A 26,855-nucleotide genomic window follows, 5' to 3' on the forward strand; every position below is an offset into this window, starting at 1 on the left:
TATAAATAAACCTCCCAGTGTCTGAAATTGCTACCTGCTGCCACCTGTATAAATCTTAGACTGATATTGATGAGATTACCATTACCAGTTACAGTCATTGGTGGGCTAGGTAAAATGTCAGAAATGTGTTTATGGCCCAAAGCAAATCTGTACCAAAATTTTATTTTTTTTATTTTATTGTCGTCTTGCTATTTTAAATATGATATGTATATTTTCTGTACATGGCTTTGTATATATATATATATATATACATACATACATATATATATATATTCCATTCCCCGGTCTATTTGTTCCATAGATGCGCTTCTGCTAAAACCAGCAGAGGCCTTTTTATCTACATATTTATGCTGCGGACATCTTTGCAAAATTCTTTGAAAAATATATGTGGTACAATGCGCAGTCCTGCAACAGATGGGCAATTACACTGTGAATACATATAAAAATAGCAGGAGATGAGCTGCAAGAGGCTGTAGTTCAATTTCACCTCAGATCGTTCTAATAACTTCATGTCACTTTATTACCATTCCGTAATGTGAAATCTGCCAACAGGACTGTCACGCTCGCAGCCGACAACAGCAGCCCGCTCAGTCCCAACTCTCCTTGCCTGATTATTGCAGTGGCCCTGATGGGATACAAACTAATAGTGTGCTTTCAAAATCCACACACCGGCATCAAACAGAACAAGATATGTAATTGCCTGTTTATCTCAGGCGCAGGCGGAGGCTTGGCACATGATATAAACTTTCTCTGATTCGCACACTCACATATACGTTCAGGCCTGAGGGTACTGTATTTGCACAGATACTGTCAGATGGAAATGCCAGTGATGTACCTTGCTGGCAAATTGCATTACACCTACAGGTTGTTGTACAGTTACTTGTGTATTTATATAAATACTAAAAGTTGTGTTTAGAAATTGCTGGTTTATGCTGCTTTATTGCTCTCATATCTGTCAGTCATTTTTATTGCAGACATTTTCAGGCTGATCTTGGGTAGAACTACAGCACAGAAATACTGGTTTGCACTAGTGCAACAAAATGTTTGAGGGAACATTTGTGAAATGCAGTATTAGGTTAATGCAGAGCTGGGCCACATATTATTGACGTCCACAGCAATACTACTAAGCCCAGCACTTCAACCTACTCAGTCCTTAGCTCCTCTCTCACCTTAAGGTACCTCTAGGCCATTGGAACGGCTTCATCTGCACCCCAATTGTACCTTTAGTTTATGTCCATGTAAATGTACCCCCAAGATACAAGTTATACTAACAAAGTTTGGATAATAAGAATGTGATTTAAAGATGAGGTAGAAGAGAGTCATTTTTTAATTAAGCTGTCTGATAGGGTATCTAATCATGGGTAACTAAACAATCATGTACAGCAGCCCCATATACTAAATACAGGTTTGGGACCGTTATCGGGAAACCCTTTATCCAGAAAATTACAAATTACCGGAGCGCCATCTCCCATAGACTCAGTTTTAAGCAAATAATTCAATTTTAGAAAATTGATTTCCTTTTTCTCTGTAATAATAAACCAGTACCTTGTACTTGATCCCAACTAAACTGTAATTAATTGCTATTTTTAGGCAAAACAATCCTATTGGGTTTGTTTAATGCTTAAATGAGGCATGGAGATCCAATTTATGGAGAGATCCCTTATCTGAAAAACCTCAGGTCCTAAGCATTTTGGATAACAGGTCCCATACCTGTATTATAAATATTATTATTAACAAGTATTAATATATATTGTTGCCATTAATGTTCTGGCTTATTAAGCCTGAGCCTTCTCTACAGCTGTCATCACACATCAGACAATGGCCCAGGTATTGGTGCTGACCATTATATTAAAGACCTAAAGCACATGTGTCAAACACAATGCCCGCGGGCCGAATACGGCCCTTCTGGCTGTTTAATGTGGCCCCTGGTGACTGTACCTGACCGTGTAGCACCAACAGCCTGACTGCACTGTGACTGTGCCTGGCCATACAGTATCTTAATAAAAAATTTGGGCAGCGATTTAGCCTGTGTTTTAGATTTCGGCCCCCTTATGTGATTGAGTTTGACACCCCTGACCTAAAGGCTCACTGTTGGGCATGGTGGACAAGAAACTGTGTAGTGTATATAGTGTATATAAGTGAAAAGCATGAGAACATGCAAAAAAAGCCTTGTGCCATATTTATGGGATATTTTAGTAAAAACTATGTAATTGTATCTGAGCTGTTGTACTGGTGCCAGGTCACCAAATCATCTGATCTTTACTCAGTTTAGTCAACCAGCAATGAAATTACAAGGGGCCCCTTAGCTGTCTCCTATGTCTATTGAAATTTCCTCCTAGTCAAATCATTACCTGAACAAACCACAATTGGGTATCAATAGATAATTGTTTTGGCCATACCTTTGGGCAAATAGGCTGATGGGTTTAAAAAAAGAACAGTCTGCTTCAAATGTCAGTCCATATATGGGCATATTAATGTACATTAAAATAAAACTGGATCTTAACTACATACCCTTTATTAAATGATTACATATATAATATTATTCTTAATTAGGGGTGAGCTTTTCGCTTTATACAGTTTTTGAACATTTTTGTAAATCCGTGCTAGAATTTTGCCATGTGTTTTGGCAAAATGGGTTTTTGCACCAGATGTAATTATTATGCACCTCCCTAACTATCTAAGTAGCTGGTTTTGAAAAAAACTGGCAACATTCAAGTTTTTTTTTTTCCTATGAAGAATGAGGACTGATTCTACACAACTATACAAGTTCCAGTCATTCAGTATTATGGTTTTATGTTTTTTAGTTCTGTAGCCTTGTTTTCTTATATGGTGATATGTATTCAAGAATAACACCATCCATTTAAAGATAACCATTGCTAGAACCATGTACAGAAAAAAGCTTCCATGGATCTTTTAACTTCTTAACCAAACCCTCTTCATGAACTTGTGTTATATACAGTACCTTACTTGCACTGCATGTTGGCCTTTCATCCCAAATCTTATGGATATTACTACATTGCTATGGTGGTAGCACCCTTACCTTATTTCTAGTTCTATTACATGAGTTCTTCACTCCCATTCAGTCAGTTCATAATGATCCTCTTCAGTAGCTTTAACAGCAAGGCTTCATGAAGAACAATGCTATGAAAACATTGAATGTTATTAAACTTTACTCTTAATCTTTCTTTTTTGTGTCTACTAAGGATACTAAAGATGTGGATTCATTTTTTACTGTTGGTGATGTATGATTGTATACAGGGAATACACTCCTCATGTACATGAATGCAAGTGATATTTCTATTTCTCCTGTATGGATGGAAAATTTACATTGGACAAACAATTCAACCCTTTTTAATGTTGAATGGCATAATACCTGCATCATATTAGCCAAATGATAAAATAATCTTTTCCTAGTTGGGGTCATTTCGAGGCTTTCCTCAGAACTTTGTTTTAAATTGGTGAAGTTCCAAAAGCAATGAAATAATAAAAGCAATGAAATAAAAAGACATTGAAATAAAAATTGTATAAGGGCAACAGGGCAAATTGTAACCCTTATCAACCAATCAACAGCTAGCAGTCACAGGACCATTAAAACAGAAGGAAAGGTAAAAACTAAGCTTTATCAGAAAGGTATATGTAAATACAGCCATAAGCACTTACAGAAAAGCTGCACTGAGTCCTCTATCAAAAGAAACACAGGATGTCTTGTTTTCTTTTGTGTAAGCATGATCTTTGGTGTCAGACTTTCTTTCTCAGAAAAATCCTTCATTCCCAAGCCAGAGTCTGCGCAGTTCTCTCCTCTCTCCCTTCTCCTGCTCTCCCTCCCATAAGAATTTTGAAGAATTCACTCTCCCTCCAATGAGAATGTGTGATATATGCTACCAGTAGCTAGAGCTACAGCACATAAGCTACTGAGACCAAGCTAAAATTGCAGCTACTATCTTGAACAAAAGAAGGGAGCTTTTAGGGCTCTTTACTCAGGTATGGCAATGCTTTCTGTAGAATAAATATAGCATTGTAGGTGGCACTAATGTGGCGAATCTATTAACAGTAAAAATGCCAAATTGACTTTCCTTCTCCTTTAAAAGCAAATATATTGTAACAATATTTACAGTGTAAATTAAATTGATTCTTACCAATGATTTTATAATATCAATACAATATTATTAATTATTAATAAGATCAATATATAAAAATCATTTCAAAATACACATTTTAGAAAGAAAGTATAATATAATTTAAACAAAACCTAGCTAGTTTGAAAGTTGTAACTGCTGTTATTGTGAATGTGGCTAAGTAAGATGATTTCCTCATGCCTGTATAAGTTTATATGCAGGAAGATCACTGCCAGCTGATGCATTCATGCATGTGTCTGGGACCTGATTGTGTTCACCTCAGGGTATTAAAAGAGATTAGCTCTGTGATTGCCAAACCTTTTTTACCTAATTTTCCAGGTTTCTTTGATCTCTGACTGAAAAATCGGCAAATTGCAAATGTGGTGCCATTATTAAAAAAGTGTTAAGCCTGAAAATTATATTCCTGTTAGTTTGAAATCAGGGCTGGGAAAGCTTTTAGAGTGGGTAATATGGAATAAGATACTGGAATACATTTAAATACAATGGGGGAAAGGGGTTCAGAAAAGTGGAGATAGCCCTTTTTTGGAGTAAAAGTGGTGGTCAAACTGGTGTAAACACTTCCTCCATATTCACAAACAGAAATCCGACTAAATTCCAACTCAACTGCCACTTTTCAGATTTTGGTGAAAGAAAGAGAAGTTTACTGACACTTTTGGCAATTTGTCTTTTAAACGACATTTCTATGACATATTAATGGCATTTTTTCCAGACATTTTCAAAATGGATTAAAGCTCAATGTAACTTTTTCAGATCAATTCTTAGCTCTTCTGTTTTGCTTTGTTTCACCCAGTCTTCATTTCACACCATTTGTAGGGGCACCATCTGGGGTTCATTAGCATATTAGTGAGGATTATCGGCCTTTTGTCAGGAGACAATTTTCGGTCTAACTCTAGAACAATAGCTACAAAAAGCCGCATTAACATTTTTCTAAACAAGTTTTTACCTCACATTTGCATGATTATGCTAGTTTTAGCTTAATGAATAAGGCAATAATAAAGTTTTGACTGAATTTATTGTCTACATTTTTATATAAAAGAAAAGTAAAGCCTCCCAAGCAAATTTTTAGTTTTAGCAGTAGTGCTTCTTTAGTCACTTCACTGACATTTGCCCCAACATATCTGTGCTCCCATAGCATGTCCAGAACTACAGAGATGTTTGGCAGAATAGATCACCATCTTTAGGTGTGCCTGTTTCCAGCAGCCATATTAGTGATCTGCAAGCAGCACATGCACACTGGCACCCACACTGGGATTTTGGGGTACTGTGAATTCAAGGTTGGACTAGCCCAACAAGGCACTGGGGAGAATGTGTCGGGCCCTGGTCGTCTGTATTGCTGTTGACTGGTAATCAGTGGTGGTGGAGATGTAGTGTGGTGGCAGAGTGGTGCAGGAGGTGGGCCCTTGATTCACTTCTTCCCATGAGTTCCAAATACACCAGTCTGACACTGTGTGCATGTTGCTAAATCCATGCTGGCATTTAGAGACCCCAAATGAAGGAAAGCTTTGTAGTTTGGAATAGAATGTACTTTCCAAAAATATATGGTTTCCTGGGGTGAACCTACTATTCTGAAGTACAATATGCTGATTTCTGCAGCGAAGCTTTTAAATTTTGGTAGTATACTAAGTGTTTGACACATACAAGTTAGAAATCTCCATAAAACTATAAACATTTGGTACTTGAACATGCAGATTTCTAAATCAGTTGTATTTCCACATATACAATAAAACATTTTTGTGGTGTATATCCCTATATTATGCAAAATAACAATGTCTTTATTTTTTTAGTATTTATACCCATAAATCTTGTTACAGAAGTTGAATTACCGAAAAATTTAGAATGCCCATCTTGTGCTGAAAAAATTGGTGCATGTTTTTGCTAGGCAAACTAAAAGTAATCACCAGGAAATGCCCCAAAAGTGAAATGACTAGCAAATGAAATGCAAAATCCTGCCCGGCTCATGTAAATGTGGGACTGGGTTTAATGGCACAAATTCATAAAAAAAAATGTCACCTAAAATACAAAATCTGAAAACTGTTTATTTAAAAGACAAATTCACAAAAGTAGAGATAGAAGTTTGTGAATGTAGAAGGTGCAAAATCCGACAAATCTATCTCCACTTTTATTTTGTCTCATTATCACCCTTTTTATGAATTCCCCCAACCCCCCATGAGTTTGTGCCAGCATTGTTTTATGTCCAATACATCTCTGATTTGAGTATAGTACCACATAGATGGTTACTGATTAAATTGAGAAATATTGGCCTGGAACATAATATTTGTACTTGGATAAAGAACTGGCTGATGGATAGAGTGGTGGTAAATGGAACATTTTCTAATTGGACTAATGTTCTGTCCTTGATGATTTTTAATTTGTTTATAATTTACCTTGAGGTTAGCATACATACTGCTTACTTTGAGTAAATTGTTTAACTGGGCAGCAAACTGGCAAATGAGGTTCAATGTTGATAAATTCAAGGTCATGGTGGACTATGGTAGAAATAAGATCAATGTCAGTTATACACTAAGGGGCATATTTATTATGCTGTGTAAAAAACGGCGAGAAAAATTGCCACACATCGCCAGGCTTTGCCGTGTAAAAATGGCATAAAATCAGCATAACTTTTTTTACATGTTTTTTCTTCCACCGGAACTTATGGAAAATAACAGCGTTATATCCGGCGTAATATCCGGCGTTCAGACGGCAATCTTTTCCATTTATTTTACACAGCTTTTTACTCCGTTTTTTCAGCTAATTAGTTTTACACAGCATAATAAATACGCCCCTAAATGGTAGTGTTTTTAGGCATCCTTAATTGAGAAGGATTTGGGGATTTCTGTATTTAAGCTGTAGGTAGTGTCACTCAAGTAAATACAGTACAGTCTTGCATAAAAAAGGGTATTGACTCAAGAGATGAAAACATAGTTTTACCTCTTTATAGCAGGGATGCACTGAATCCAGCTTTTGGTTCGGAATTCAGCCAAGATTCTGCCTTTTTCTGAATCCTAAAAATCATGTGACTTTTTCTCATGCAAAGGCGCTGCAACCTTTAACCATTATGCAACCTAATTGGCATATTGGGTGGATTCGGTGCATCCCAACTTTATATATCCCAGGTCAGGCCTATTATTGAGTATGCAGTGCAGCTTTGGGCTTAATAAGGTCATTAACCTAGCACTATTCTAAGTGGCCATTGGCCAAAGTGCTCTGAAACCGATTAACTTGTTTAAGCTGTACTGATGATCTCTTGCATGTGTTTATTGGAGGACATTATAGACAGAGAGAGGGAATCTTTTTTTTTTCTCACACAGATATACAGAGGACAAGAGGACACTGTCTTAGACTTAGGGGACCAGAATTCTTACTTGAAGCTATGGTGAGGTTGTGGAATACCCTGCAAGGTATTGTTGTGATGGCAGATGATCTTGGATCACTTTTTGGACAAGAATAATACCCAGGGTTACAGTGATCCCAAGGTTAGTTGTGTATATTTATAAATATATAATTTAATTCAGGACAAGCTAAGAACAAGTCTGCTACGTGTGTGTGTGTGTATGTGTGTGTGTGTATGTGTGTATGTGTGTGCGTGTATACATGAGCACTGGGAGACGTTTGGAGTAATTTGATAGACCTTTTTTTTTTTTTTAACCCAAATGTACTATGCAACTAGTTATGTAACCATGTCAGCAGCACTAAACCTAAATGCAAATGTGACAATAGGAAATATAAATTTAGTCGAAATGTGCCAAACAAATTCCATTTTAAGTTGTTCCACCACATACCACATCCTGTCAATGAATAAATGGAAATTTTAAATTTGAGGGTTTTAATGGTCCTTAGAAAGACTGCTGTTTGAAAGAAAAGAAAACATCTGATTTATGATTTTTATTCACTAGACCTAGACAAAACTTTGCAATTATTATAATATTACCTCATGAGTCTCAAGAGTTACTATGCTGTAACTGTGTCTGCCAGTAGCAGACTTTTTCTTAGCTTGGCCTGAATTAATTTGTTACAAACCACTTTTTCCTGTGCATAGTTAGAAGTTTACTTTCTAGATCCAGTGAGCGTTATTTCTAACAATACATACCAGAGTGAAGTTAAGAATTTTTAGGAGGCGCTCACAAAATGGGCCAATAAGACCAGAGAATAAAAATGTGATGTTCCCTTAAACTGCAATTCTGCATAAATTATCGGAGGCACCTTTTTTACTTTTATAACAAATACAGTCTTCTGCTGGGCTTTTGGAGGCAGGCCACGCATACTAAAAACAACAGACTCTGAGGCAAATTGTTTAGACAACAGATACATTAATAGATTCACTTATTCAGAAAATTGTTTGTAGAGTTGCCATCTGGCTGGTAAGATTGCTGCTAGATGCCAATGTTAATAGGTAAAAAAGGCAAAAATATAGGAAGGATATTTTTTCAGAAAAAGTGGCAACCCTTATTGTGTTCTTATCTGCACTTGATAAGAAAGCTGTAGTAGGTCATCAGGAACTCAAAGGATCACACAGGAGGGCTGTTTATAGAGCTGAACTGTTCTTTTCCTTGTAAGAGCTGCTTTTGGTTTATACAGGAACCCTATTATACAAATGCCTTTACATTTCCCCCCAGTGGACCCCAGTACCCCTTTGAGAAAAGAGAATGACCCAAAGAGAGACAAGGTTTTGAAGCCAAATCCACAGGGTGGGCAGGGGAGGCTATAAAGGTATCCCTGATACAGATCCAGCCAGATCTGGAGAGCAGAGAGAGAGGTCACAGGGAGTAACAGAGCTGCCTGGTAATCTGCCCATTCTGTGAAAGGGCTGCAGCATGCTCTGCTTGGGAGAAGCATTGAGCTCCAGCCATATAAATAGAGTTTGCATAACTACTATTGGATGCCTTTACCACTGTATGATTCCCCAGTAAGTGATCCATCTGGTATTTGAAGGCTCCATTGTGTGGTTCCCTGTGTGAGTACAGGTGTTGATTGTGTGCCTGCTCAGTGGGAGCAACTGCCTTGTCCAAAGTAGAGGTACTTTGAGGCAGGTAATGATACCTAGTGTAAAAAAACACTTGGGGTAGGAACATTTTGCCAGGGATTGAACAGAGCAAGGGTAAAAGCCTAGAAAAGAAAGTGTGATCCAATTCTTCAGGAGTTACACTAGCAACAATTTTTTTATTTTTGGGTAGAAAATATTTATCTATGGGATATCACAATTTTTCTATAAAAATAACTTTTCACGATTTTGAATACTTGCACATTTATATTTTATATATAAGAAACTATGAGCTTCACAGTGTACATACACAGGCCATCTTTGGTGTTATCTGACTGATAGTGGTGCTAAATAGTAGAATATGGCAAAAATTGTGTTGTCAGGAAAGACCAACTGTGATTCTGCTGGATTCAAGAATTGTCTACTTAAGCTCCTAGCCATACACTGATTCATACACTGATGGTCAAGTGGTTAGTAAGGTCAAAACCAGTCAATATACATAACTAAATTTGTTCTTGTGTGGCTTCTTAAGCCAGTGGATAATGCCATTAAAATGCTGATTATACTGTGCGTGTAATTCAAACCTTCTTATAAAACAGTGTGAATCATAAAACCTTTGATCAGTGTAGAAACAAGTTGAATAGTAATAAAAATAATCCAAGTAGAATGTGTCTTTCCCCCTGAAGTTCTGATTTATCTGGAGGTTGAAAGACCACAGCTAGATGAATGCCAACAGCCATCTAAAACCCATGTTTGTGAGTCAAAACATTGATGTACTTAATGTCACCAAATTTTTCCTTTTATTATTAAAACATGTTTGTATCATACAGTGAAAACTGTGTCTTTGAGAAAATTGTTCATATTCTTTTTAAAAGATAATATTGCATTTCAGCTTTTGAAGGTCAGGCCAAGGGCAGTGTAACGGAATGTTATCACCAACACACGTACAATCTCAGCAAGAAGAGTACACTTTACTTAATCCGGTTGCAATTTAACAAACACATACAGTATACATGAACAAGTATAAAAACTAAGCTGAATGCTATTCATTTGAACCGAGAGTAGTACTTAAAACTCAGTGACAATTTAAAAAAAAATGGTCATCAAAAAATTCCTCAGCTTTTCTCAGTAAACATTAGTGTTGGACATATGTAACGTTAAATTAAAAAAAAAAAAGAAAAAAAAAAAAAAAAGAAGTCTTTTTACTGATTTCACAAGTATTTTCAGTCTTTAATCACCATGCACCCAGGAAGAAACAAAAATGGTCATTCCTTTTGGGCATTTTTCAAGAGTTCTTTGCTAACAAAGCAAGGTTTTAGCAATCAGTGTCAATGTAAATACTGTCTTGTCTGCTAGCAATGCATATGTTTCGAATCCATAACGAGTGCTCTGTACAATACATCAAATAAGAGCAAAAAAAAAAAAAAAATTAGGATGCATATAATAAATTCCTTTGGCAAACATGAGACATTTGCTTAAACATTAAAAAAAAAATGAAGGCATGGATAATTATAACAAAATAATGCTGTAACTTAAAAACATGACATTCAGAGCCTCATAACTACAGATGCAGAAAGATACTGTCATACACAAGAAACTTTATAAGCTCATATTGTATATCGAGGTATCATGTGAAAACCAGGCTGAAAGAGGCTACAAGATTTATAAAAAAATCTCTAGTTTTGGCAGAATGATGAACTTGTGTAAATATCCTTCTGCTTGTACAGTTGGTGGTCTTGCAAGCGGAATTGTGGCTTACCAGCTCAGGCGAAATGCGTAAACACCGGAAACAAATATAAAGGTTTTAAGAAAGTGCCTTGCGCTTTGTAATATATTTCTAAGTGTTGTTCTCTGTAAAACCCCTCAGGGAAACTAGAAACATTTATATTTTCATATACTTCCTTTCTAATTTCCCACTGCAAACAGAAAAGTTTCCATCTGAGGTCAAGCACGTGCCTTTATCATTATTATGAATGCTTTTGGTCTCTGTATCCTGATGTGGGGAACAATGACAGAGCAGTAAGGTCACAATCTCCACTCCATGCAAGGGATATGTAATATAATCTATTTATCCTGGATCTGGTAATGCATGTAGATCCCTTTAAAAGGGGACTTTAGGGAAGCCTGTTTAGTCAGCTTAATACACACAGTTGGAAACAATATTCCTGTTATATGGCCTTTTAGCTACAACGAGTGTTGCCTGAACCCATTAAATCACCAGCATTGAGTCCAAGTTCACCTTGCTTGCATTCAATAGCGTGTACCTCATCAAAGGTTGTTTGGAATGTTGCTGCCACATAAAATATGTGTCTCTTAATTATAATCAAAAGTGATTTGCTTTCTTTAATGACCTATTAAGCCACATCTTTAAATGTTATTATAGCAGCTTACTGAGACTTTTCAAAGCTAGAAACTGGCATTATATATTAAGGATAATTATGTTAAAAATGGCCATCTTACACTGGGAGAAGCCATCAAATGATGATAAATCATACACAGTCTGGACAATTTTTTCTATTTTTGTGGCTGTATACCCCTTTAATACTGCACTTGATGGAATACAAAGAAACATTATTTATTCCTATTTGGGTTGGCCACAATATACAAATAAACACAATACAAGTCATGATGATAATCTAGAACTCTGGAAGGCAACCCACCCAAGACCTCACTGGTTTTATAACATCAAGTGCTCCACCTACTATGCGTGGTCCCACAATCTAACTGTGCAATATGAATATGATCATTTTCTGGATTCCAGAAAAAAAATATTTTCTTTTTACTTTATGCTACTGTAAGTTATTATTCTGTAATACTTAAGTTTATCCTTTTTTTCTGGCAGCTGACAAAATATGGCTTGCAGTTTAACAGAATGTTTATGAAATTTACTTGACATGTGCAAACTTGGCAGTTTTCTTTTCTAGTATTATGCAAAACTCTATTAATACTTTTATTTTCATTTGGCAACTGTGCCCTTTCACTAGCCTGCCCTCTTTTGCCAAAGCATCTAAAGTGAATGGCTTCAGCTACTTCAGTACCTTAAGCAGTATTATGGTGCCTGGTGGGAATGTCCTCTGGCACTGAAGGGTTAAGAAAAAAAGGATAAGACTACACATCCCTTCGTAGTGTTTGGGGAACAAAGTGCATGACTGCTTTTACACAAATAATTTTAAATGACAAAAGAAAATATCAATTCATCGTTAGTGCTGTAAGCATGCAACACCAGGGTAAATCTAGATCTAAAAGGTAGTCAAAAACATGGTTGTGTGTCGGTGTTTGTGTTGCAAAATGTGCATTAAAGCTAAAATAAATGACAGGAGCTAAAAAGCATCTATTTTACTGCATACAGTTTGGATGGAATTGCGAAAAGGAACCCTAGGTCCACAACCACTGAGACAATTGTTAATTAATGTCCACCCCTTGTAGCTTCATATTTACAGGCGGACCTGCCATGCTTGATTAAGTCTTCCCCCAGAACACACTGACCAGTGGAAAACAAGTATGGGATTTTCTTTTTTTTTTTACATTTTGTATTTTCTTTTGCAAGCAACAGTCACTGGTATATTAAGACACTATCTCTGGAGTTAATCAAGGACTTCATTCCATAACAAAATGGGTTAAGTGACTGCAAGTTTTTTGTGATTCATTTCTTTCCTTTAGTCCTCTTGAGGGTAAGTTCATCCCCAATTGAAAATAAAAAAGCACCTAGTGTTTTGTAGTTTTTTTTTACCTTTTAGTTAAAAAAGAATATATATCTAGATTTTTATATATAGATATACAACATACATATACATTTTAATATATGTACGTTTATATATAAATATGGAGCAGTTCCGGTGTGTCCTCTGCCAGAGATGGGATTTGCAGTGTCCATTTGGAAGCTATTCCACAGAATGAAAAGGAATGTTTTTATGGAGGTTAGGATTCTGACTGTGCCTATTACGGCTGCGTACAGAGGAGAACATCATGTTGCACCCCAAAACTTTGCACTTGTGCATTTCTCGTAAGTGCACAGTCTTGTAATGAACCCGCAGAGTCCCTTTGTTGCTGTACATTTTGTGACAAATGTTGCACATTATCCCGCCATTGCTCATAGCAAAGCTGTTGTACATGGATGATTCTATTCCATCACATCCTTGTCCAGTGATATGGGGACCAGCATCTGCTTTGTAAGATGACTCCTCACTGTCACTTGCCCCATCTATGTCATCCAAGAGAATGCCCTCATCACTGCCAACATCAGACTCCCTAGAGGAATGGATGCTGCTGCTGGACTGGACACTTGACGCCGTGCTTAAATCTAAGACCATGTAGTCTTCTGCTAGGCTCCGTCCATAGCCATTGATGTGGGAATCCTCTGTTCCGACTGGAGATGTGGTATCTTCTCTAACATCTAGACCCAAGGGATGCTGACCACCATAGATCTTTGCCAAGAACTCATCACGGAGTGTAGGCTGAGAGGAGTCCAGCCCCATCTCGTCCAGTTCTTTGGTCAACAATTTGCGATGGAGATTAATGTTGGCACTATGTCTAAAAAATAAATAAACAAAAGTGTGAATTAAAACAAAAAATGAAAATAATGTTAACAATACAAGACATTACAACTTTATTAAGTGCAAATCATAAAATGTACTGCTCTGGCTGTCAAGTACAGCCCTGTAGATTCTACGTATCCATTTTCTCTTTGATTTATACCAGTGATCCCCAACCAGTGGCTCAGGGGCAACATGTTGCTCCCCAACCCCTTGGATGTTGCTCTCAGTGCCTCCAAACCAGGGAGTTATTTTTGAATTCCTGACTTGGGAGCAAGTTTTGGTTGAATAAAAACAAGATTTACTACCAAATAAAGCCCCTGTAAGCCGATAGTGTGCATAGAGGCTCCCTAATAGCCAATTATTAGCCCTTATTTGGCACCTCCATGAACTTTTATGATGCTTGTGTTGCTCTCCATGTCATTTTACATTTGACTGTGGCTCACGAGTAAGAAAGGTTGGGGATCCCTGATTTATACTATGCTGCATATTATCTGGCAACATGCAACACAACAAAATCAAAGAGGTTGTTGCCAAATGAATTAAACAAATTGCTTCTAACAGTTTTATGATAAGTGGGTATTGGTTCTATACTACTAGGTAGGCTTCAGCTCAACAGCTTTTTTCGTGTCAGCGACACTATCTGTCTATGCACTTTCTATGTATGTCGTAGATTTAGTTAACCCTAGGGTTGCTGACTTTCAGTTGAGCTAAATGCCTGATATTAGCAGTCTAAAAATGAAGATATCTCAGAAAACATTGAAAATAAATGTAAATTGCAAAAGTGTTCCAAGAAGCACCCTGAGTGTACATCAGTTTATTTTTTAGGGGTTAGATACCCTTTAAAGTTCAACTTGGAAATACTGTCATGGTGTCATCTTTGACATAACATCTATTAAATAGTTTTAATTACTTCACAATGCAGTTCCACATAGTTTTAATGCACCAGTGATTTATTCAAAATAGTTTTGTAAACAATACATCTAAAAACTGCAAAATACGGTATACGATTATGACACAATGTTAGGCTACGAATATCTTCTCTCCTTGATTCCTCAGGAAAATTTTAGGAAGGTATTTGATCACCATCATATACAGTATATACACTCATCTTTAGTTATAAGCCTTAAAGGCAGTAATGATGCTAAGGGGCCATATTTCATTATCTGTCTTCCAAAGAGAGGATGTAAGGGCACAAAACCATGATCCATTAGCTCTTAATAATATCAATAAAATGAATCTAAAGATTGTTTTAAATTATAGATATACTATATTTCATTACAGACCCTAATTATTTGTTTTGTGTTAAAGACAAGAATGTTACAGGTATGGGACTTGTTATCCAGATTGCTCGGGACCTAGGGTTTTCCGAATAAGCGATCTTTCTGTAATTTGGATCTTTATAACTTAACTCTACTGAAAAGTCATTTAAACATTCAATAAACCCAATAGGATTGTTTTGCCTCCAATAAGAATGAATTATATCTTATTTGGAATCAAGTACAAGGTACTGTTTGTTTATTATAGAGAAATTATTTTTAAAAATCTGAATTATTTGTTTAAAATGCAATCTGTAATTTGTTGCTTTCTGGAAAATGGGTTTCTGTATTACAGATCCTGTACCTGTATAACGATATGTGAATTTGTAATTAAATGTGACATTTGAATGTGATTGTCTGTGCTAATTGTGAATATCTATATGTATAGCTCAAATGTAGGCTCCTTATATATCTATATAACTGCATCAGATCCAATTCCAAGAAACTATAGTTTATCTTAAAATAACTGAATTGGCCAATGTGTTGCCCTGTTTGATCCATATACAAAACATTAATGAGATATATATATTGTACTATGCATCTCTCTCAAGATAGATAGATGATAGATAGATAGATAGATAGATAGATAGATAGATAGATAGATAGATAGAATAGATATATAGATAGATAGATAGATAGATAGATAGATAGATAGATAGATAGATAGATAGATAGATAGATGATGATAGATAGATAGATAGATAGATAGACAGCAAAATCACTTATTCTCCAATTCATTAGACACACATTTTACTTGCACATATGTTAACTGGATAAGTGGGTGTGCCAGACATGAAAGACGACATTTAAATTTAGGTAGCATTTAGGTTCTGCAAAAAAAATGTTTGGTGGATAATTAAGATGCAGCATAATACACATATTTAGCATATAACATATGGGGTGAAAGGCTTTGGACTATTGTATCCAAGCTGGAATACATGCTCCAAGAAGCAGAAGCATCAATATTTATTAGCTAATGTGCAATATTTGCATTTTCTATGTACAACTCAACTCTAAGCTTTAGTTGCATATTTGAAATTAGTAGGTTCCACTCAGAAGGGTTTATTCATAGCGTTAATATCTCTATTACTACAGTTCCCTCTCAAAATATATATGGCACTTTATTATTGAGCATTTATTTATTATTTTTAAATGTATGTTTTTTTTTATACCACTGCATGCTGTAATAACTACTTATTTTTTTTTGGGGGGGGGGGTATCGTTTAGATATACTCTTTCTTGGAGTCATATCTAATCAGGGTTCCACTATTTTAAGTTTATAGGTGTCTCTGGTCAGTAACACTGCAACAGGGGAGGGAACTTGCCGTCAGCGTAGCGTATGAGGAATAAATTCACACTTGTGTACAGGATGCCTGTTCCCAGATGGACACGCTTTGCAGAGACGACTTGTGAAAACATAAGATTCTTTGATTGCTGCACTGGGAAAAGGGACTTCTCCTTTATTCTGTTCTCACACACAGCAGTGGAAAAAAAGCCTACCGTCTAATTAGAATGTGCAGTCATCTTCAATTTGTCAGCCCAAACGACATGCAGAAATGCACAGGCGAGATCTGGTGAGCAGTGTCCCTTTTCCTCTGTCAGCACAAAAACTGACTTCTGCTAATATAATTACATTGACTTTTATTCAATTAAGTGCCATCTCTTGCTTAAAGGGAAGAGGGGGTAGAAAAAAAACGACTTTGTCAATTGATTCAGGTGTAACACAATAATAAAGATGAACTCATGGCACTGCATTAGCTCTGCTCCTCATAACTTCGTGACAAGAGTTCATTCATAGAAGTCGATTTCCATTATGGCACCTCGGTTGAAAAAGAATTGATTTCTCGAGCTCAAGTCGCTTCATAATCTATTGCACTTTTGTTAAAGAACTTAACAAAATAACGTATGCAAAAAATAATAGTATCTGTCTGATGTACAAATATTATAGAAGAAGGAATGTATTTTTTTCGTTTGGCTTTGCCATAATTAGACACTGGATTCCAATAAAAGGAAAATTAGCATTCTGTATACATAGATACCTATGTATAGTGTGTGAGAATGCTGAGTAAAGCTGTTAACCATGTTTAGAATAAATAGGCTGGTTAAGGGGTACTTTACCATGTAATTAACCTCTAGTAAGAATTTAATATTGCAATAATTTTCTTGTATTGTGTTTTCCAAATTAAGTTATTGATCTGCCAATCTGTGGTCTAGAATTTCAGCAACATCTGTCTGTTAGGGCCACTCAATAACTTTAACAACAATGCAGTGGTTTGAATGACAGACTGGAAGATGAATAGCAGAAGGCCTTGGCATAAAGATTATATAGAAGTTATATATAAGTTATAGAGAAGGTAAAAATAAAATTATGGAAACACCCATTTGTTTGGTTACATTCTAAATTGCAAGAGGTAGAGTAGCTAGGCAGCTAATGCAAAATCTATATAAACACAAAATGAATACCTATTTTAAAAGCACAAAGTAATAAAAAGAGGTACAGCTATGGGACCTATTATTGAGAAGCTTGGGACCAGGGTTTTTACATTTCAGTAAACATTTTTACTCACATGCAGAATAAAATTAATATATATATATATATATATATATATATATATATATATATATATATATACTGTATATATCCAAATACTTGCTGGAAAGGTTGTGGAAAAGTGGGCTCCCTCATGCATGTTTTTTTGGACTTGTACTGCGATACAACAGTTTTGGAATGAGATAACTGTATTACTATACATATATATATATTCCTTGAACTCTCTAAACAGTCCCAAACCTTAGTGAATATGATCTTATAGCAGCTAAGTGGAAATAATTAGACCCTATTCAATTAGTCGGGTTAATAGCAAAAGAAAATTGGAAGGAAGAATAGCTTTCTTGCAAAATAAGACTATCTTAGCTATCAGCTATCTTAACGGTTTGGTCAGTTTGGGAGCTCAAGGGCCTTTACCTCTACTTTACTGTACTATTAAACATCATGTGATCGAAAGAGATCTTTCTGTTCCCTACAGACAAACTTGCCTCCCCCTTTAACTTTTCTCCCCCCTCTTTGGTTCTCTTTTCAGCTTTCTAGCTTTTGATAGCCTAGTTATAGTCTCTGATCATGTTTAAAGGTACTGTAAATTGCCATCTACTGGTTTGTCATAAATGCTTTTGTAGGCATACCAAATTAATGGCATCTATATACAGAATTATCCTTCTTTCCTCAATACAAATTGTAAGTTACAAAATAAAAAAAAACTTAAGCATTTGAAAATTTTACTCATGAGATACAATAACATTCTATTCATTTTTTTATTTTGAATCAAGAGTTTTGATATCATGGGGTGTCAGCCCTTCACATACATACATATACAGAGATTTGTTATGTTTATACAGCAACAGGGGGCCATTTTATTAAAATTCAAGATTGTGAAAATAATCTTTAAAAAAATTGAAACTAAAACTCTGCTACCTAAAACTTGCCAATCTTGTCTATCATTCAGCCAGCTAAAAGTTGCACAGAAGAGGGAGCTGGCCTTTAATCTGTGGGTTTCATATACATTTGTGCAAATGGGGGCTTCAAAGTAAGATTTCAGCTCTTTGTAGGAGTCAAGTGACACTAATTAAGACTTAAAATATTAATATTTCGTTATAAGGCGGGGGCGATATTAACCAAGGCAAGTTAACACTGTTACACTGACCTGCCAAATCAAAACTGCCAATCTTTTAAAATAATACATTTTAAATAATACATTTCTCCCTATAAAATGTATTTGAGATGTGTACTTCAGTTTAAATGTAAGTACCACATTCAGATGCAAGACAGTAATGAATAACACACTCAAATATTGGAGGAAAGGGTGCATTTGTATAAACTGCAGATACAAAGAGGGAAAAATGCAACACAGCATTACTACCCACTACATCTATCTTCTAAACTAGTCTAGCTACAACCAATATTAGCCTGGCCTAATGAGAGCCGCAATTCCGTTCTGCCCCAGCCTAATGAAGCATAAATCTGATTAATGAAATGGTCCCCTTATCAGTCTCTTTATTGTCACATAACCAATAGCAATCTGTTAATACAATTTAAAAACAGGGTACGTAGGCAATATGTCAAAGGAACACATTTAGAACAAGCTGTTGTTATTCAAGTAAATCATTTCATCATTTTTAGTGAGCGCTGATGGCTTTAAGTCCACAGCATTTATTTGACTCAGGGAACTCAGGTTGAAAGAGAAATGCCATCTTGATCATGAAACTATGATTCCTTCCTATTCAGCCAGCTGGTCTTTGTCTACTATTAGATTCTATGTTCCTGCCATTACTACTTCTTGGAAGGTAGTACATAGCCTGTATTATGTCTTGAAAAAACAGGAAACTAAAATGTTCAGTGTGTGAATTTGCATAACTGCTTCTAAAATAAGCATATTTAAATGATAGTCAGAATTACTCATTTTAATCTATTTACACAGAACAGACTCATATCAATTCAGGAATAGAGTTGGGGTATTTTTTTCTGAAATGGTTGGTACAGAGCACTGTTCACTTGTGCAACCAATAGAATTGCAGGCTCTGATGAGCAGGGCCCTCTTTACCTTCTTTATCAACTAATATTTGTTATTTGTATATTTATTGATATAAATAAACATGTGGTTTGAAGCACACAGTGACTCCAGCTAAGCTGATCAGAAAACCCTGCACTACACTGATGAGCCTCAAGAAAGGCGAAACTGGTCTGTAGTTGGGAATCTGATCAGTTATTATCCTGGCTTCTGCTTTAAAACCCAGCGGGTAAACTTATAGGATAAACCCATGTAAATGGAATTCATTCCCAGAATTCCTTTTGTTTATTTGTATCTGTATGAGGCAGTCTCCTCAACCTTAATGATTTTCATGTTTGATATATACACCTTTCTACTGACAGTATTTCAGAATGCATTGGTTATTTAATAATATCATTAAGCATAATAATAACAATAACAGAATTACCTGAATGCTACGGCAGAATCTTGCTAGGGCTCACCTAACCACTAAAGCCCAAGATCAGTTTTGTAGGCAAATATTACATTACTAATGACTCCCACTGGTCTTTCTATAGCCTCTATCCTCTAGTAGTCACTGGTTCTACTGTCAATATAATGCTGCTGAGTTTAAAAAAAAAAACAATTACTTTGTGCGATTTTTTTTAAGATATATTTTTAACACAGTAACAAAAGGTCTCCCTGTAGAAACATAGGAAACACTTGCCTTTGCTCAGTAACCCAAGTGGCAACTAGACCAGATGATTTTTTTTTTTTTTTTTTTTTTGAACAATGGATCCAGAGAAAATGTTTAACACAACCCCCTTAGGTGTGTTGTATGTGTGACATACTGTAATAAAAGAACTACGTTTGCTGCAACGCCCATAGACAACCAATCAGCAGGCAGCATATACAGGTCACCTGTTTAAAAGTAAACATTGTATTGGTTGTTTGTAGCAAACTTAGTGGCTTTTATAACATCTTATGTAATATAATTTATTACTGTAGTTCACAGCCCTATGCTTGCATATAAAAAATTGTTATATACGCTACAGTAGCACACTGGGTGCCCACCTACAGTACTTACTAATTTGCAACATAATTAATGTTGATTGTCATGTTACATTGCAGCCTGCAATTAAACTGCATTAATAAAGATAGTTAGAGGTAATTTCATTACATTATAATGAAGCCAGCTAATAAACAAACCTTCTTATTTTTAAACTTAAAGGAGTCAACTATATCAAGATCTTGTTGCCTGTTTCTAACAATGCTTTAAGACATAGCTGTTTTTGGGGGGCTCTAACAAGAAAATCAGCACTACAGAAGGGCAAAAACTTGCTTTACAATAATTTCTGCAACCAAAAATATGGTCCTTCTAGACTAGGACAGAGAGAAGAACAAGGCTGCACTTGAGCTAACTGGTCGCCAGTGTGATAATGTTCAGTGAAAAATTCAAATAAAAAAAAAAGTTTAAATAGTCACTTTATTAAACAGCCATCATTTTTCTAATTGAATATTTTCTGGTGTACAAATAAGTCACAATAAAGTCTGATCCCACAATTATTATAATTTATCATTTACTTCTACCTTTTTGAATTTGCCATAGGTCTCTGCCCTCTAAAATGGACAAAGGCAGACCTTCATTTTCCTGATGAATACAGTACTGCCTGCATTAGCAATGCTGTACTCATAAGGGGCGGGGGAAGCACATAAACATTCACACATGCAAGTTTAAAGCACAAGCAGGCATAGTCTACAACTGGATCCTGTACTTACCACCTGCTCTGTGGCAGCCAGACCCCTGTATGCACTGACCCTGGACTCCAGACACCAGTGCTATTTAACTGAGCACTATGGGGCACACTATTAGTACCTCTTGCATTCCAGGGTTGATCCTACTATTAGTTTTGGAACAACACTGCATATAGGGCAAAGACTTGCTAATGTTCTTTTTTTATTTTAACATGTGTGCATGTCTGTGTCATCTGACTCATCTTAAGAAAGGGACATAAAGTTCTGAAAGTACGTCTTTAAATAAGGCATGCAAGAAGCCAGGTATTCTAGGTATTCATCCTTTACTACTCTAACAGTAAACATGCTTCAAATTCTCCAAATTAAAGGGCAAACTATAGTTAATATAATATTAAGCAGCCTATAAAATAATTTTACCTATAACTGGAATATATATATATATATATATATATCAGTAAATATTGCCTTTTTGCTTCTTTTACCTTAAGCCACCCTTTATTGTTGGTCAGTGTGCTCCTTCTGAGATCACATGACCACAAATAGTAATACAGTGAAACCTCAATTTTACATCCCCTGATTTTAAGTTTTCCTGCCTTTTACACCATTGTTTTGTGGTCCCACTAATCTATAACACATAATAAAACTTCCTGATTTTACATTTTCCCAGATTTTGTACCATTTTTTTTCTGGTCCCCTGAAAAACTTAAAATGGGATTCTACTGTACATAATAATAATATCTAACTGTAACAGGAAGAAGTGAGGGGGTAGTAGATAGGGATGCACCAAATCCACTATTTTTCAGATTAGGCCAAACCCCCAAATCATTTGTAAAGGATTCAGCCAAATACCAAACCAAATCCAAATGCTAATTTACAAAAAAAAAAAGTCACATGATTTTACGGATTCAGATTCAGTTCGGCCAGGAGCAGGGATTCGCCCGAATCCTGCTGAAAAAGACTGAATTTTGGCCGAATCCCTAACCAAATCCTGGATTCTGTGCATCCCTATTAAAAGACAGAATTTTGTCCATTAATTGTCCATTATGTGACCTAATATTTATGTGTGCCCTTGGTTTGTTTGCGTGCACCAAAAATCCTATGGTTCCCACAACATACACTTAGGGGCATATTTATTTTGCTGTGTAAAAAATGGCAAGAAAATTTGCCACACATCAGCAGGCTTGTAAAATCGGTGTAATTTTTTTATGTGTTTTTTCTTCCGCCGGATGGCGATCTTCTCCGTTTATTTTACACAGCTTTTTATGCAGTTTTTTTGGCGAATTCATTGTACACAGCATAATAAATATGTCCCTAGGTTGAAAGGTTGTATATACATTGGTTCAAAACGCACTGGAGATCAGAGTGGCTGCATTGGTAGTGAATGAAAAGTTCATGGAATCAACTTGTTGACTTTTAAATGAAACATTGGTTTGTGCACTATTTCTGGGGTCTATCTAACATGATTGCGGTATATTAAAGGAGAACAAAGATAAACAAAGAAGTAGGCTAAAAATGCTACACCTATGTAATGAGCATATGTACCAGCACAAAGTCACTACAGTCCTTTATCGATGAAGATCTGTGCCTCCAAAGATGCCCCCAGTAGCTCCCCATATTTATTTCTACAATTACTGAGCTTAGGTGCTGACTTACAATATACTGGTATACATAAAATTTTAAAGTGATAATACAGGGCTATTTAGTATTTAATTCAGTTTAACGTTACATGGCAGCTCAGAAGCCAGTGCATTCTGTATGCAGCTTAGCATCAGTTTCAATGACATTCAAACTTTGTTTTTTCCATGATGATTTCCAAAACTTAGATTTTCAATAATTGAGTTTTACTGACACTCAAATGATGGCCTTACAAGATCCAAGATGGTGAGCTTCTATCGACAACTTTGAAGGTGTGTATCATTACTGTTGGGTCATAGGACTGCTGAAATCTTTTGCTGGTATATTTCATAAATACAGCATTTCAAGCCTAATTCATTTTAAGCTTTAGTTCTTTACACATATAAACACCCCAGGTTGGGTCATTGTCATCAGTCCATTGTCTTTTACTTTATTTACTTTATACAGTATATATATATATATATATATATATAGAAGTCCAAAAATTGGGTGCACACCAGGATATTTTTTAAGGATTAAAACGTTACTTTTATTTAAACATGCTGTTAAAACAGGCCAACGTTTCGGTCTCCTCCTAAGACCATTATCAAGACCACATACACAGTTAAAATCAGCAAATAAAAAACATTTTTATTTTTTTTAATCCTTAAAAAATATCCTGGTGTGCACCCAATTTTTGGACTTCTGGATAATTAGACACATGGAGGAAGCACCCAGGTGATTTATATTACAGGTTTGGTGTGCTGAAAATTTTGTGGACTGTATATATATATATATATATATATACCAAATCAAACACAACCAGCACCAAGGGTCTTGTGGTTCAAACAAATATTAGTGTATTATAATTGCATGTACAACCGACGTTTCGGTCTCTTTTGGGACCTTGAAAAAGGTCCCAAAATGGACCGAAACGTCGGTTGTACATGCAATTATAATACACTAATATTTGTTTGAACCACAAGACCCTTGGTGCTGGTTGTGTTTGATTTGGTATCTATTTGATATTCCGTGCACAGGGGCAGCTACATTGCAGCAACTTTCGGAGTGTGGTGCTGTCGTGTGGACTTTTATATATATATATATATATATATATATATATATATAGCCTTTATTCATTAATTACTGATGACAGTGTCCTTGTTGGGGCTCCCAACTACTTTTAATGTTAGTTATACACATATTTTATAGCGAAACATACAGTACAGTAAACATAAAAATGAAAAGGTTTAATTTTATAAAAAAGAATATTTACCCAGTTACATTTCTAATTTTCCCACAGCCCCAAATGCTCCTTCATCCTCTGGGTGCAATCCGGATGCTCTGCATTAAAAACAAACAGAAACAAACCACACCCATAACTCTGGAAACGTCCATATTTCTTGTTTCAAAATAATTCTAAAAAATGGAGCTGATGTAAGGCTTAGCTGTATCACAGGGTTTCTTAAACTTTGCATTCTTTTTCTTTTCTTTTTTAATAATTAAAATCCCCATTATTACATGTCAACACAAAACAGCTTCAGTATAATGAAGCCGCAATCTCAAGTCACCAATTACCAATTAACCAATTAACTTTGACTTTACCTTTAAGATTTGGTTAGGTGATTTGTTTAACTGCACAGGTGCAATTTAGCACTTAGGCTATTGCCACACGTAGCGTATAGCGCATATTTTTGGGAAGCCAAAAACCGCTTGCCGAAAATACACTCCATAGGCTCCTACCTGTGCCTGCACCCGAATTAATTGAATATGCTTGGGTGCAGGCACATGTAGCCGATATCCGCATAAAAACATTAGACTTTACATCGTCTTTCGGCTACATGTGCCTGCACCCAAGCGCATTCAATTCTTTCGGGTGCAGGCACAGGTAGGGGGAGTTTCCAGCTATTGGTGTGTATTCTCGGCAAGCGGTTTTCGGCTTCCTGTAGTGTATGTGCCATACGCTACGTGTGGCATTAGCATTATGTTTGTAAATCGGTGCCAGTGACTGTGATAATATATTAATGCTTATACTAATCCTAAATACCGAATACAATTTCATGATAAATGCTATTCAAGTCATCATGGTGGGCTGGCACTAGACATTAGTTTAGTTTGCATTATGGCTACTAGTGAATATAAAAAACAACACCATACTGGGGGAATTCATTAAGATGTGTAAGTACTTATAAAATTTTACAACTAGAACTGCCATAAACCAGGGGCTATTCATAAAAGGTTGGAATATTTTATTATTTTGATGCCTTTAGGCATTTTTGGTGGGGGTGTTGTTGCCTATTTATAAAACATGACATAAATCAAACATTGGTCAGTCAATGCCAATAGAAAGTAATTTAGTCATCAATATTATCGTTGGATCTATTTAAAAAATAGTCAAACCATTAATACCCAATTTCTTCATAGAATTGTGGGCAAAACATAAAAAACAAGACTTTCATTGGATATAATTGAACATTTTTACAAAAAGGCTTTTTTAAAAATAGTCATACAAAATAGAAACCTTTGACTTGACAGTTTGTCTTTTTTTTAACCTTTTATGAATATGCCCCATAGTAGTTTGAAATCTAAAAGGGACCTTGTTTTCCAAAAGTTTGTTAGAAACAAGTCTGCCATGCACACTGCAGATAATATGCATCATATTCGTCTTTACTGGTATGGTATTTCCGTAACCATGTTGCAGTCCAAATGTCTGGTAACACTTTTAATCCTGATGAATTCCACCCACAATAGAATCATAAAAAGACCGAGACATGGCTAAAAATACATGTAGCTATACTTATGAAACATGTGATCACAAACATGACAGTTTTTTTCATTTCTGAGACATTTAGCTTGGCAAGTGAAGAAAACATTGAATTGCTGGCAGTATTTCATCACATAAAAGTGTTAACAGAGCAATGATATGCATGTAATAAAAGCGTAAGGTAGAAAGGGCTGAGAACGACGTGCCAAATTAGAAGATAGAGTCAGCCATTTAAATCCCTGTCAATAGGAAACAAATCATCCAGGCTGGTCACGGAGACAGCTCCCTCATCAGTCAAATTATACACTTCAAGATAAGCTCCAACCAGTCTCTATTGGGGTTTGTCTAATTTACTGCACAGATACGGCATGCCTGTTGTAATAACAGGTAGGATGCATTGGGGTCGGCCATTTATCAGAATTATACTTCTTTTCTCAATTCACAGTGAATTATGCTGCCTACTTGGCTCTTCTTTTTTTTCTGAGACCTCGTAGCTCTCAAGGGAGACCCTAATGTGCCAGGCAAACAAAACTGACAGCCTTTTCAAGTCAACAAAGAGAGATTCTCAGGAGAAGTCATTTAACTCTGCAAAGGAAGCAATGTGTTTGTATGTCTGTCCCACAGCTGTTAATCATCTTTAAGGAACCCCCATGACACTACCATATAAAACAAACACAGTTTGCCCAAGTTTTTTTAATATTTGCTTAACATTATTATATCAAATACTATAGGTGTGAGACTGGGCAGCACTCTAATGGAACAATTGATTCCAATCAATGCATAATAGTTCCAATTGGTTGATTATGGATGGATCAAATATTGCTGATAACCACGAAAAGCATTTTACTGGATCAGATCAATATCAATGATGATAGACTCAACTGAACAAAATGTTATCATTACCAATAGTCTTCTATGGGATTTGACATTCTACATCAGTAGTTTTTTTTTTTTTTTTTTTTTTTGCCTGGTCTGGGAAAACGTAACTTGAAGGCTAGGATAATGATATATATGGATTTTGATAAAGAATTATTGAATTGGTTATTTGATTTGATATGCTAGTTAGATCAATTCCATTAGAGATGGAATGTCTGGGAGGGCTGCAGGAGTTTCTGATTCAACAGAATCTGAAACTTGCCCCTATATATAAGGGCTCAAGATGCATACTGTAAAAAAAGTGCAAAGTGCCATGTTATTTGCCAAGAATGCACAATTCTACTCCTACCATTGCCTTTAG

General features: G+C 35.8%; 1 protein-coding gene across 5 annotated transcripts in view; it reads right to left on the minus strand.

The window, feature by feature from the left end:
* Window positions 1–9,888: 9,888 nt before the first annotated feature.
* Window positions 9,889–26,855, minus strand: part of bnc2 (basonuclin 2) — a 322,056-nt gene continuing 305,089 nt past the window's right edge. For 4 of the 5 annotated variants that reach the window (XM_031890396.1, XM_002935669.5, XM_031890400.1 and 1 more), the window contains one exon: window positions 9,889–13,644. In XM_031890396.1, the coding sequence (XP_031746256.1) occupies window positions 12,996–13,644 (649 nt within the window). In that variant the 3' untranslated portion in view covers window positions 9,889–12,995. Of the gene's footprint in view, window positions 13,645–24,130; window positions 24,199–26,855 lie in introns of all 5 variants that reach the window. The other variant, XM_018097765.2, reaches the window with a different exon arrangement.

The sequence above is a fragment of the Xenopus tropicalis genome, chromosome 1 (assembly GCF_000004195.4).
Source record: "Xenopus tropicalis strain Nigerian chromosome 1, UCB_Xtro_10.0, whole genome shotgun sequence".
NCBI classification, from domain to species: Eukaryota; Metazoa; Chordata; class Amphibia; order Anura; family Pipidae; genus Xenopus; species Xenopus tropicalis.